Source organism: Phocoena sinus, chromosome 6 (genome assembly GCF_008692025.1).
Source record: "Phocoena sinus isolate mPhoSin1 chromosome 6, mPhoSin1.pri, whole genome shotgun sequence".
NCBI lineage: Eukaryota > Metazoa > Chordata > Mammalia > Artiodactyla > Phocoenidae > Phocoena > Phocoena sinus.
This window is the reverse complement of record NC_045768.1, coordinates 105,178,743-105,193,016: the sequence shown is the minus strand read 5'-3', so window position 1 is coordinate 105,193,016 and position 14,274 is coordinate 105,178,743. Positions and strand designations below refer to the sequence as shown.

The following is a 14,274-nucleotide window of genomic DNA, read 5'->3' as shown; positions in this document are numbered from 1 at the left end:
AGCTGGTCTGTCTTCAGACAGTTCTGCTTATTCGAACATTCTTCCTTCCCTTGAATTGACTCCCTTTCTTTTCTGGTCTCCTACTGGCCCCTGTTTTCAGCCCTGCATCTCAGGACTCTTATCTAATCCCACGCCCATTTGTCCCGATTACATCTTTGTTACTATTTAGTGCTTAGATAGCACTGTCTGTGTGCCAGGCTCGGTTCTAAACATGTTAAAAATATTCACTCACGTAATCCTTACCACACTAGGAAGCAGGTACAGCTATCATCCCTATATTCCATATGCGGAAACGGTGGCACAGAGAGGCTAGATAACTTGTCCAAGGTCACACAGCTAGCAAATGGCAGAGCCCAGGTTCAGACCCAAGCAGGTAGCTCGGGAGTCCGTTCTCTTATCCACTGTGCTGGCTGTCCCTGCTCCTCTTTGAGTCTTTTCTTCTTCAGATGAAGATCTCCAAACGCTTCATCTCATCCTCAGGGGAAAAGATTTTGGCAGTCTTCACCATTTTGGTTGCTTTCCTTTGACAGGCTTAGACGGTACAGGAGAGTTTGAGGGAGAGGTGCAGACCCTTCCTGGGCAGACGGCTGATTTGAACCATCTGTCCCTTTCCGATTGCAAAGAGGTTGGCTCTACCCCAGCTCCAGTCTCTATCCACAGCACTGTGTCTTCCCCTCAGGCTAGTTCTCTCTATTAGTCTGCTCAGCTGCTGTAACAAATACCACAGACTATAGGACTTAAACTGCAGACATTTATTTTCTCACAGTTCTAGAGGCTAGAAGTCCAAGGTCAAGGTGTTGGCAGGTCTGGTTTCTCCTGAGGCCTCTCTCCTTGGCTTGTAGAGGGACACCTTCCCCCTGTGTCCTCACATGGTCATCCCTCTGTGTGGGTCTGTGTCTCTTCCTCTTAGAAGGACACCAGGCATATTGGATTAGGGCCCCTCTAATGACCTCATTTATCCTTAATCACCTTTTTAAAGGCCCTGGGTCCAAAGACAAGCACATTCTGAGGTCCTGGGGGTTAGGACTTCCACATAGGAATTTTGGGGGGACACAATTCAGCCCATAACAATTTAGCTACACACACGGCACACCACACATTCACACTCAAACATAAATACTCACCATCACAGATGCTTTGCCCTTCATTGGACCTCGAACTCAGAGAAACCTGTGTTGACTTGACTCACAACTAAAGCAATGGTCCCACCTGCTTGAAGACGGTGCTCCCTGCACCTGTGTAATAATGGGCTGTGCGCGACTGTGTGATCTCGTTGCCCCTCCACCCTGCATCTTGGTGTCCCATCTATAACTTAAAGGGCCTTACAGACTCTGTGATGTGCCTTCCAGCTTGGGCCCCGGGAATGTGAAATACTTCTGCTCAGCTGTCACGAGGACCTGCATTCTGGCAGGTGTGGGGAGGGATTTGGACTGACCCACTCACATTCAGTTGCCAGGTCCCCTGGTGACCTGTGGAGGGACCGCTGGCCCCGCTATGGAGACTACTTGTGTCATGGAGAGTTTGCTGTCTTACCTGAGACCATGGCGGCCCAGCCCACTGTGCTAAATGGTAAAGGGCCTCATGGTGAGAGGAGGGGCATCCTTTTCAGATGGGGACATAGAGCTGGGTCCCCACGGCTGCCTTGCTTCTTGCGCCCACTTTGGAGTGCCACAGTCCTGGCTCAGAATCTTGTCCCTTAGACCTCAGTCACTGTTGCAGACTGAATGTTCGCGTCGCCCGCCCCCCCAAATTCATAGGTTGGAATCCTCAGCCCCAATGTGATGGTATCAGAAGGTGGGGCCTTTGGGGGGTGATCAGGTCATGAGCAGAGCCCTCCTAATGGGACTGGTGCCCTTATAAAAGGGACCTCAGAGAGCTCCCTCCTGCTTCCGTGAGGACAGACAGTAGCCTACAAGCCAGAAGAGGGCCCTCCCCTAGAACCGGAACACGCAGGCACCCTGGTCTCGGACTTGCGGCCCCCAGAACAGTGAGAAATAAATGTGTGTTGTTTAGAAGCCACCCAGTCCGAGCAGACAAGACAATCACACTCACTGAAGTGACTCCTGTGAAATGTGTTGTGACAGCTGGCGGAGAGATTGACCCCAGCGTCCTGGCCTCTCGACTTCAAGGCCAGCGCGTGGGGAGTTCAAAGGGTCCAGCTCCACGGAAGGCAGCCCACTCGGGGAGAGCGCTTCCCTCCCATCTAAAGCTCTGTGCTGGGTCTCAGCCTGTTTTCTTCAAGGAAAACTGCCGTTTCTGTTTGCATGAGGAACAGAAGCAGTGGGAACGGTCCTCGTTTTCCTTTTTTGGCTCCAGTGAGGGCCTCTCCCTAATAAGTGGAAGTAAACCTTTGGAGGGGAAAAATCATAAACTCTTTTAGTGAAGCCACATTAGGTCATTTGAATGTCATGGGCAGGGTTAGCCTAAAACTCTTTCATCCTGCCTTGATTTTTGTATTATATGGTGTGAAGGGAAGCTCTACAATTGCCACCGGATTTTTTTTTTTTTGGCCGCATTGCACGGCTTGTGGGATCTTAGTTCCCCGACCAGGGATCGAACCCGGGTCCACGGCAGCGAAAGGGCCGAGTCCTAACCACTGGACTGCTAGGGAATTCCCACCACTCAAGTCTTTAAACCAGTCAGTGGGAAGCCAGGCTCGCTTCCACATCAGCATCAAATTTGCACTGTACTTTTCCATCATCATCCAATAACTTAGGTCACGTGATATTCGAGACCGGGACAGGTAGGCAGGCCAGGTGTCACTCATGGGTGCACAGAGGGAAGTGGGGGCCGGGGAAGGGATGGGGCTTGCCTGGCACCCATCCTCCTAGCCCGGCTGCAGTCCCTTCTTCCCACAGCGGCTTCTGGCACTTTCCATGGGCAGGCACTAGGCTCAGCACCGGGGCACAGAGTTGTCAACCTAGTCTCTGACCTCAGCACATTCAATTTAGAGGGGGAGGCAGACATGTTCACAGATTCTAAACTGTTGGAAGGGCTATCCTGCCCTAGCAGCTGGGGGCAGAGGGAGGGGAAGCCCGCCTCTCCTGGCAGCTGGCGGGGTTTGCATCGGGTCCCAACGGCCCTCTGACCCCAGCCTCGCATCATGCAGGTGCCCCGATTCCCAGTCCCAGTCTGCTCACCCTCAGCCTCACGGAGTCTCCCAAGCCCCCGGCCCCGCTCTCCATCCACGCTTGTTTCTCTTCCGGCTGTGCTTCCTGCCCTGCCAGCCAGGACTGCAGACTCGTCCCTTCTCGCACCCTCACCCACTCCCGTGTCCCTTATCTGCTGGGTCCCTGAGTCTTAACAGATGCTACCAGTGTCAACGTCTCTGGTCCCTTGACTCTGTCCTCTCCTCTCTGTTCCCCCTGCTCTTGCCTTAGGAGCTCGGGCTGGGTAGAGCAGTGGCTAGGAGCTCAGTCTCTGGGTCAAAGCCAACCTAGCATCCCATATGTGCCACTTACTAGCTGGTGACCTGGAGCAGATTTCTTGACCTCTCCAGGCTTCAGTCCCTCCACTTTTGCAGGATGATTGCAAACTCGAAGTGAGATCACATACGGTGAGCAGTTAGCACAGTGCAGGCCCTGAGGTGCACATTTATTTGCTGCTTGTTGGGTGGAGATGGGGGCGTCCTCCATGAGCTGCTTCCCATGCTGCTGCCCCCTGTCCCCCTCTTGGCTGCCAGGGATCTTTCTAAAATGCGCTCCTGCCTCTGTCACTCCCCTGCCCGATGCTCAGTGGGTCTTTCCTGCTCTCAGGATCAAATCTGGTTTCCTTAGCTTAGTGCCCAAGGCCAGTCCTCACACACCTCCCGCCTCTGGCGACGCATCCCTTAGCTGCGTGCGCCCACGTGTAGCCTCTGAGCTCACACAGCTGTTTCCCGGCTCTGTATCCCCTCACGTGCTGTTCCTTGGGTCTGGAATGCCTTTCCCTCCTCTTCACCTAGCTAATTCCTCCTCAGCTTTTAAAGTCAGCTCAATGATCACCTCCGGAGGGGAGCTTTGCCGCTCCACCCCAGCCCGTGATGTAGATACCCCCTCTGCTCCCGTGGCATCTTCTGCGCGTACCTCTCACACGCTCCTGATCGCTGGGGTATGTGGGAACACCTTGAGGGCAGAGCTCCAAAACCCGGGACTGTGCCTGGGATGTGATAGGTACTGGATAAATGTGGGAGGGAGGAAGGAGGGACAGGAGGAGGTGGCGAGGGGAAGAAGGAAGGAAGGAACTTCTGTGCCTGCCAAACCTGTGTCCTCCCCAGAGCCATACAAGAAACTACCACACCCTGGCAGTGCTCTCTGTGGTCTGGCACCATAAAAGTTTTCCCGGACAGTGCTCAATAATTGAATTATCAGTTTCCCTGGGAAAAAAGCAAGGAAAGACCCAAATGAGAAAGACTTGGAGATTTTTTTTTTTTTTTAATTTTAAATTGGTCCAAGAGCTGTTGGAGAGGGAATGAGTGCAGATCAGGAAGATGGAGGGTGATGGCTGGAGCAAGGGTCCAGGAGGAGATGGAGGGTGTGAGACCACCATAGCACTGCTGGGAAATTAGTCCTGAGCCCGCCAAGAAAATCTTTCTTTGAGACAGACAAAAGGAGCTGAGGAGGGGTAAAAATGCATACAGATTTGTAGGTGGGAGTGGGTGGACAGAATTGGGAGTGTTCTCTTTTAATTATATTATTAGCATTTTTTTTGCCCTTTTTTTCTAAAATAAAATTCAAATACTGGGAGGTGGCTTAGTGCAAGGGTCAGCAAACATTAAAGGGCCAGGGAGTAAATATTTTGGGCTTTCTGGGCCAGATGGTCGCTCTCACAACTACTCAGCTCTGTAGTTGTAGCATAAAAGCAACTACAGACGAAATGTAATCAGACTGGGGGCAGGGAGGCTCTGTGTTCCAATAAAACTTTATTTACAAAAGCAGGCAGTAGGTCAAATTGGGTTTGCAGCCTCCTGGCTTAGTGATCTGTGCTGTGTGCCGCGTATGTGGTTTTGTAAGGAACGGGGACTGGACTGGCAGGACGTCAATGGCCTGGGTCATGATCTCATCCCCTTAATAGTCGTGGGGCAGGTTACTTTACCTTTCTGGGGCCTTAGTTTTCCTACCTCTTAAATATCTGTTTGATAGCCATCCTGCCTGTCCCTGTGTGAGGCTCAGATGGCAGCCTGTAGGAATCAGTGTAACTCATTCTGATCTCAGAGAGACAGCAGTGAGTGGTGGCTTTAAGCAGGATCTTAGTTCCCTGCCTAGGAACTGAACCTGGGTAGCCTGGATGAAAACCAGGAATCCTAGCCGCTGGACCACCAGGGGCCAGAGGCTAGAAGCTAAGTGGCCCTGGCTCTTGCCCCCATTTGAAAGCCAGAATGTTTCAAGGAGGCAAAAACTGTAAAAGCACGTACAAAGTTTATTATTAGAGACACAGCACAACAAGTGGGAGAGCACACAGAAAAACGGTTTGTTCGTTAGAGACTGAAGCAAGGCAGAAATACACACCTGGAGAGAAAGGATGTAGGTGTCTTCTAATGAGGAGCGCAGTAAAGAGGTGATTTAAATTATTTATTTAGGACAGTCCTTCCGGGTCTTTGTTTACCTTTGGCCAATTTCTTGTTTCTTATTCCACGCCTGACCTGTCCTAGGACTCTCCCCAACATGCGTGCTAACTTTTTGCTAAGATGGATCCCACTGCAGAGGCCTATGGGGGTCTTGGCATCACTTATTATGGGATGGCACCCCCTCCTTTTTGACCCCCCCCAAGGAGTCTTAATGTGCCTGTGCAGTCAGGGAGTTTTTCTTAACCTCAGGAGTAGTCATCTTATCTCTTTACTTCAGCAGAGCTCAGTTTTTGCCACTAACTTTGTCCTTGGAGTGTCTGGGGGAGAACAAAGCTTCAATTTTACTGCCCTTGACAAACACCAGCTGTCCAGGCCAGGGGCCCATCTACTTCCTACCTCAGTTCCTTCTATTAATATTACTCAAACATGCAGCAGCTCAAATGTTTGTTCCATGAAGCAGAGATTTTGGGTTTTGTTTTTATACAATTTTGAAAAGTTGCTTTCCCTTTACAGTTATAACCAAATATTGGCTATACTCCCCATGTTGTATATTGGACTGGCCAAAAAATTCATTCAGTTTTAAGTAAAAATAAAAGACACATTTTTCATGTTCACGAAGAACTTTATGGAACAACGGTTTCACTAACCGAACGAACTTTTTGGCCAACCTAGTAATACATCCTTCAGCTTATCTTACAGCCAATAGTTTGCACCTCCCTGTTCCCCACCCCTGTATTGCCCCTCCCCTCCCCTCCCACTGGTAACGACTAATTTGTTCTCTATATCTGTGAGTCTGCTTCTTTTCCGTTATATTCACTAGTTTGCTGTAGTTTTTAGATTCCACTTATAAGTGATATAATAGAGTATTTGTCTGTCTCTGTCTGACTTATTTCACTTAGAATAATGCCCTCCAAGTTCATCAGTGTTACTGCAAATGGCAAAATTTCATTCTTTTTTATAGCTGAGTAGTATTCCATTGTATATATACACCACAGCTTCTTTATCCATCTGTTGATGCACACTTAGGTTGCTTCCGTATCTTGGCAATTGTAAATAATGCTGCTATGAACATTGGGGTGCATGTATCTTTCAAATTAGTGTTTTTGGTTGTTTTCAGATTGCTGGGTCATATAGTAGTTCTATTTTTAGTTTTTTGAGAAATCTCCATACTGTTCTCCACAGTGACTACACCCGTTTACATTCCCACCAACAGTGTTTTTCTTCAATCATTTTTTGTTCATTGATGTAGTCCCTACACCAAGAATAGTGCTGAGCATGGAGTAGACTCTTAAATACTTGTTGGGGCTTCCCTGGTGGCGCAGTGGTTGAGAGTCTGCCTGCCGATGCAGGGGCCGCGGGTTCGTGCCCCGGTCCGGGAAGATTCCACATGCCGCGGAGCGGCTGGGCCCGTGAGCCATGGCCACTGAGCCTGCGCATCCGGAGCCTGTGCTCCGCAACAGGAGGGGCCGCAATGGTGAGAGGCCCACGTACCGCAAAAAAAAACAAAAACAAAACAAAACAAAAAAATACTTGTTGAATGAATGAATGAATAAGGATAGAAGAAAATCTCCACTTACGCATCCCAACAATATCACCTTCCAACAGCTCTAAGTGTCAGAAGACCTGGCCTCTCGTCCCAGTTTTTCCTCCTCAAGGTAAAAACCTCACCCTGTTGTTTAATTTTTCTGACTGTACAGTAGGGAGCAGAGTAGCCCCTTTCCCGCTTACCTGATGGGGCATCTTATGGAGCTCACAGAGAGACTGCGGAGGAGCAGACCTAATCTAGAGCAGGGCTTCTCAGACCTAAATGCATGCCTGAATCTAGGAGATCTTGTTAAGATGCAGACTCTGATTTGCGTCCTGGTGGGCCCGAGACTCTGTGTTGCTAACAACCTCCCAGGTGATACTGATTTCCCGGTCCTTGGGCCCCACGTTGAGTATCAGGTGTCAGCTCTAAAGCTAAAAGGATGATTGGTACCTGGAGTCATGACAGTGCTAGCTCCTCTGACATGGCAAGGAGCAGAAACGGTCTTCGGGTTCAAAGGCCCTTCAGCGATGTCCCAGGAACTGTAGATATTCACTGCTGCTGATTTAACAACGCTTTTCTCATTTTATTAGCTCTTCCGTGACTGGATGTTAGCCAGAGCTCCCTAGCCAAACACCAGCTAGAGTTTGGGGTCTTGTGATCCTGTGTATGCATTTGGGCTCGTAACCTTGGGGCCTGTTCTGTGTTTGTCGGTCTCCTTCATTTGCTCCTTTATTTGTTTTGGATGTGACTAATCCCACAGAGCTCTTGGGCCTGTAGCCCAAGGAAGGGTCATTTGTAAACTGATGTGTTTTCCAGGAGACATTTAATCTGAGAATTTTTGCTCGGCTTCAGAGGGCTTATTGTGTAAGAGGCACACTGTATCCGGCTAGGGAAGAGGCTCTGATGAAGAAATAACGTCCAAAAAAGACAGCAGAAGGAGGCCTCTCCTCCCAGCTCTGTTCCTGAATTCACTGCTTGGTATTCCCATGACAACAGATGCTGAAAATCTCGGCATGAAAAATATGTCCAAACCGCTTAGTTCATGCGGTCGATTTCGTGGGCAGCAAAATGGTTTAGGTGCTCCCTTGATGCTCTTTGTAAAGAGATTTCCCATGCAATCCAAGGGTGAGTGACAGTTTTAAGGGTTTTAAGAATTAGTCCTGACAATTCCTCTAAAAGGAGAGGTTGTCTGGCTGCCGAGATTTGGGACAGGGAGAAAACGGGGGTAGGGTCAGGGTACAGTACTAATCCCTGAGCTACCTTTTGTATAGGGTTTTGGTGCATCTGAAAGCCCTTTAAAATACAGGAACTGGGGATTCCCTGGCGGTCCAGAGGTTAGGACTCTGTGCTCTCACTGCCGAGGGCCCAGGTTCAATCCCTGGTTGGGGAACTAAGATCCCACAAGACATATGGTGCGGCCAAAAATAAGAAAAACATTCTCTTGGGACATCCCCGGTGGTCCAGTGCTTAAGACCCCGCTCTTCCAATGCAGGGGGCGCAGGTTCCATCCCTGGTTGGGGAACTCAGATCCCACATGCCATGCAGTGTGGCCAAAAAAGCACAAAAAACAAAATACAGGAATACATGTTACCTCGTTGAACTTGCCCAGGTTGACACAGTCAGTAATGTTGGAACCCAGTTTATGACCTTTGACCCCATGATTTTTGGTGCCGGTTCATAGACCTAACAAGTCAAGGTGCTGGAGTGACCAACCATCCCGGTTTACCCAGAACCTACCCAGCTTTAGCACGAAAAGTCTCATATCTCGGGAATCCCTTCCCAGTTTTACAACTGAAATGGTCTTCCTAGATGGGAATGAGACTTGAATTGAGATTTATTCTACTTATTGTAAAGCCCTATTTCTGCTTCTCAAACTTCAATGCAGAGCCACTTGCTTCAAATGTGGATTCGGATTCAGTAGGTCTTGGGTGGGGCCTGAGGTTCTGAAGTTTTGACAAGCTCTGGGGCATGCTGACGCCACTGGTCCGGGACCACGCTTTGTGTAGCGAAGCTCTAAGCTACTGCTTCCACGGGAGATGGGAGCCTAAAGCTCAGGCATCCTTCCAGAGGGCTCCCAAGTGAGCTCCCGCCATTGGAGACCTTCCTTGGCCATCAGCCCAGAGAGCCCACCTGAACCATGGGTGATGGCCCTGCCCTTTCATCAGTGGGGGCTCTAGGTGACTTCTCCCCTCTCCACTGACCCCTCTGACCCCAGACGAGCCCTCTCCATTCCCTTGGAGCCTCACCCAGCTGCCCTATTCCCTTGACATTCAGTAAGGGACCTCAGTGCCAAGTTTATGTCTCTTGAGACTCAGGTACAATCTTGGGAAAGCCAGCTAAAGGCTCCCCTGCATGGACATCTTCAGACCAGTAGGTTGGTCCCCTTAAGAGCTGAGTGAACAGACAGACAAAACTCAGCTACATTGTCGTAGGGACCTTGTATTTTGGGAACTTGACCTAATTACTTGTGGTTAGGGATGCTTCTGCCTGTCATTACGTAGATGTCTGGTTATAATGTTAAATTCTGGGATCCTCTGTCATTCCGAGTACCAATGTTTTGAGCTCATAGAAAGAGACCGTCTGCTTTAAATTTCAAAAGATTGAAGGTAATGTTGGTACTGCCATACTTGAGATACTTATGGGGCACTGGATCTGTCCAACCCAGCGTCTGTCTAACATTGTCCTTCTGATTAGGCCCCGTCTGGATATTCATCAACAAATGCTGCAAGATATCGTATCTCAAAAGCTATGAAGTGTCTCGTATAAAGCATGGCCTGGGAGGCAGCAAGACTTGGGCTTGAGTTCAGACTCTGACACTTACAAGCTGAGCAACCTTGCACCAGTTGCCATCTGAACCTCAGTTTTCCCATCTAGGAAAAGGGTTTATTCATGGCTATCTCACAGCACCATGGTGAGAATGGATGAAGATCGTATGTGTAAGATGCTGACACATAGGGGCTACTCAGTAAATACCACCGTCTCCACTGTCAATTATTCTTACTCTGCCCTCAAGAAGCTGAGCCTAGAAAAGAAGTATTTGGTCTTGGTGGAATGGAGAAGGCAGATGGGAACCACTAGATTTGAGAACTGACAGCAGAGCTTGGGACAGCCGGGTCAAGGACAGGCAGCAGTGTTCCTGTCTGTTCTGCCCTCCTGCATCTCCGCTAAGAAATCGTGTTGACTTGTCTCCACAGGCACAGGGAGGATTTGGATGGATGATGTCGCCTGCAAGGGCACGGAGGAAAGCATCTTCCACTGCAGCTTCTCCAAATGGGGGGTGACAAACTGCGGACACGCTGAGGACGCTGGAGTGACATGCAAGAGACACTGACGGTGGGCACAGCCCAAGGTCCGGACCCAGCTGCCAAGCCTCCTTCCTGCATTCCTGGGGTGGGGGCATCGCTCGGGGCTCCCCTGACCCATGCCTCCCCGCCCAGCACCCCCAGACCCCCCGGATTCCCATCCCAGGACCCATGGTGGCCTGTCATCCTCCTCTCCTTGGACATCTTTTCCAAAGCACAACTCTGGGATCTACTGCCTGTCTCTCCCTTCCACCAGGGTTCCTGCATGGAGCCCTGGTCAGCTGGATCGCCATTTTGCCAAGTCTTCTAAAACACCATGCATCAGGCCTCCGTATCCATGCTCTCTGTGGTCTGTGAGTTACAGATAAATGTTGGCCACAAATGCATCCGTGAAGATGGGAGGGAGGCATCCCAGATCGTTTACTCTGCAGATCATTCCCAAACCTCAGGCCAAGAGTTGTGACCAGCCAGAGACAATACTGAGTGATTCATTTTCCCCCTTTACTCTGCCTCTGCACAGCGTTTGTTAGTTGGGGGAACTGACATAGAGGAGAGGCCAGCTGTAGGAGCCAGAGGGAAATGCGAGTCTCCTGCAGGAACCAGTCTGGATTCAGAGAAGAGGAGTGAAAGGAACATTTATTGAGTGACTGCCACGCGTGCTATTACGTAGTATCTTGGGTGCTAAATTCGTTTATCCCTTCGCAGCATTGCTATAAGTCAGGTTAGTGTGGGTACCACGTCACCGCCAGGTAGCATTCAACTGACCCCTTCACCTGACCTATTAGTCAGATCGAGAATGACTGAGACCACTGTTGCTACCTGAACTTTCCTGTGTCTTGGCCAGGCTCGAGCAAGAAGCTTGGGTGCAGGACGGGTGTGACTAGAAGGTTACATACTCCAAACCCCACAGAGTGTGAGTTCGAGGTCAGACAGGACTGGCTCCCAGGGCAACCATCCACACAGGAGGAAAGCTGATTTGGAGGGGGGACGTGGGGGCTGTCTGGGTTAAACCAAGATCAGCCCTCAGTTATCTGGCAGTCAGGGTTGAAGCTATGTCACCTGTGTCTCGGAGCTGTTTGGAGGTGATGATACGGAACCTTCCAGGCCTCTCTGGGTGTCATCCTGTGGTCAGGAGAACACATGTCCTGATGGAGCCTGTAAGAGTGAAAGGAGGGGACTTCCCTGGTGGCGCAGTGGTTAAGACTCCGTGCTCCCAATGCAGGGGGCCCGGGTTCAATCTCTGGTCAGGGAACTAGATCCCACATGCATGCCGCAACTAAGGAGCCCACGTGCCGCAACTAAGGAGCCGGCGAGCCGCAACTAAGGAGGCCGCGAGCCTCAACTAAGGAGCCCGCCTGCCTCAACTGAGACCCACTGCAACCAAATAAATAAATATTAAAAGAAAAAAAAAAGATTCAAAGGAAATGAGGATTCCCTACAATCTCTGGGGGAAGAAGAGGCCGTGGGCCTTTGCAAGTCCTCAATCTGCACCCCCTTCCTAGTGATGGGGAGATCATATTCTGCTTTTGACACGAGGAGGAGGTCAGACTGGGCCATATATGTGTTCTAGGCCTGGGGACCTACATGGTAGCAAGTGAGTGCAGACCCTCCTCCCTTGAGGGAGACACAAACTCAGTCAGGCCTCAGATACACAATCACCTGTCCTATCTGGTGAGCACCACTTGCCTGGGGAAGGTGACAGCTGGGACCCTCTGGGTGTAAGACCAGCAAAGTTCCTGGCTGACAACTGAACCAATATGTGCTATTGGTTGTTCTTTGCGAACCATATGCTTGTTATTCATTAATGTCCCAACGATCAGAGACTCTCCTTCTGACTAATTGCTATGTTTACATAACACGCATGTACTCATGCATCTTTTCCCAGAGCCAATATATGTATGCGTATATGATCACAGCACTCTTTACTATAAATAGCTCAGCACACTACAAATTTTGCATTAAAAAAGAAGATACTCAAGGTGGAAAGATGTCACGTTGAACGATGTAAATTCCCAAGTCCGTTCTGGCAAAGAATCCAGTTATCCTACCAACGAAGACCCACATAACTTTCTTACTTGGTCTTTTCATTCGGGAAAATACAAGTCTTGCTTTACATCAAAGAAAAACAATGGTGATAAGTGTCTGAACCTTAAAATAAAAGTCTACTAGTTTACATTCCTACTTAAGAGGACATGGAAATAAAATAACCATGGACCTGTATTTCAGGGACTAAAGGAAATTAGGCCAGGCCTAAAATACATCAGACCTTTTATAAGAAAGAATTTCAATAAAGCTAAAAACATGTTGCTAACAAGCTTCCCCTCATATTCTTTCTCATGAAAACCCAGTGAGCGTGGGGAGGACGGGTGAAAATTGGATCGTCTGATAATTTTTCAGCGGGAATTGGTGGCTTATGAGAAGCTGTCTTAATACTTCCAGAGGTCAATAACCACAGTCTAGACCAAGAACATGCTGGCACGTGATGTCTTAAGCCCTATTCGGTAACCTAAGGAAAGGGTCCCAAGCAGCAGAACAATAGTCACGGCCCAGCTTGTAAGAGAATTGCTTTCATAGCCATTAAAGGAAAGAACACCTATTTCCTCACTTCTCCAGAGTTCTTACTTGGGGATGTGCTCTCATCTGGAGTTCCATTCACAGATAAGAAGACCGTCCGGAGTTGGTACAAGGTCTGTGACGTCACTGGGCCGCGTCACCCAGCGAGAGGTATGAACTCCCAGGCACAGGACCCGGGGAGAGTGTGGGGATGGCCCAGGTCACCGCCTAGTCCTGGCCGCAAACTCATAGCTGCACCTGTGGGAAAACCTAATGGCCCAAGCTTCCTGTAGGCCATAAAAATTTGCCAAAGGAAGTCAACAGAGAAAAGTGGACTTTCTGGAAATGCACAAAGGAGGCATCCTGGTTTTCTCTAAAAAGTCCGGTGATACCCACCCCCAAATCACTGTGGTTCCCATTCTATATTCAGTGCCGTGGAGAAGGGCGGTGGCCCTTCTTCTCCACTCTAATGTCTACAAGGCACTGCTTTTCCCTGGTCTCAGATACCCGAGAACTGACCTTTGGCGCCTTCGTGTGTTGTGGTCAAGCCAACCACTGTAGTGGGTTTGAATTATGGAAAGGAGTTACACTGTTCTCCACCATAGGCACCGTGGTTTCTTCAGCTACATTGTTTTCTGACAGTTACTCTAACATTTCTGTAAGATGTCAGCTGTGTGAATCACCTGTCTTTCTCTTCTTAGAAGCGCTCTCCCTTCAACCCTCCATATTAGAAGCGCTCTCCCTTCAACCCTCCATGGAACATCTTTCCCTTCCTTTTCCTCTCCTTCTCCTCCACCTTTCGCTTCTGGGAGCCGAGATGGGTTCTGACTGACTGGAGCTTTGTTATCGAATCCTCTCCACCAGCTCAGCCCCCAGTTAGAATAGGCTAAGGAGCTTTCTGGGAGGACCCCCAGTCCCCCAGGTCATCCTCCCACCCTGGCTGGAGGGAACTTGAACGATTCCCAGCTCTGTATGAGCTCTGGTAATGATGCCTTCCTCAGAAGTTGTTCTAGCTGGCCTCCTGGGGTTCACACAGATTGGTATTCAGCGGACAACTCAAGGGAACCCTATACACCTTTCTGGAAATTTCTGTGCGTAGCTCCGTACTCTCGGATACTGTGCCCTGCAAATTCCAGCCACCTTGGCCTACCCAATCTCCAATTCTCCTCACCTCCGCGAGTTTGCCACTTGGCCGCAGTCAGCAGGGAACCTAGGCCAGGGGAGGCTCACCTCACTTGCTGTCTTTTTCTCAAGGAGCAAAGACTTATGCTACCTGTGGTCCAAAGTCTGAAAATATTTTGTCAAGTACTTTGGACAATTTTCTAGTTATGACAGAAGGAGGATAA

At 49.6% G+C, this 14,274-nt stretch overlaps 1 protein-coding gene across 1 annotated transcript in view; it reads left to right on the top strand.

Annotated features, from left to right (window-relative positions):
- Positions 1–11,606, top strand: part of SCARA5 (scavenger receptor class A member 5) — a 117,300-nt gene extending 105,694 nt beyond the window's left edge. Inside the window, exon 9 of the mRNA XM_032635296.1 lies at positions 10,268–11,606. Within this exon, the coding sequence (XP_032491187.1) occupies positions 10,268–10,404 (137 nt within the window). The 3' untranslated portion in view covers positions 10,405–11,606. The remainder of the gene's footprint in view (positions 1–10,267) is intronic.
- The last annotated feature ends 2,668 nt before the right edge of the window (positions 11,607–14,274 follow it).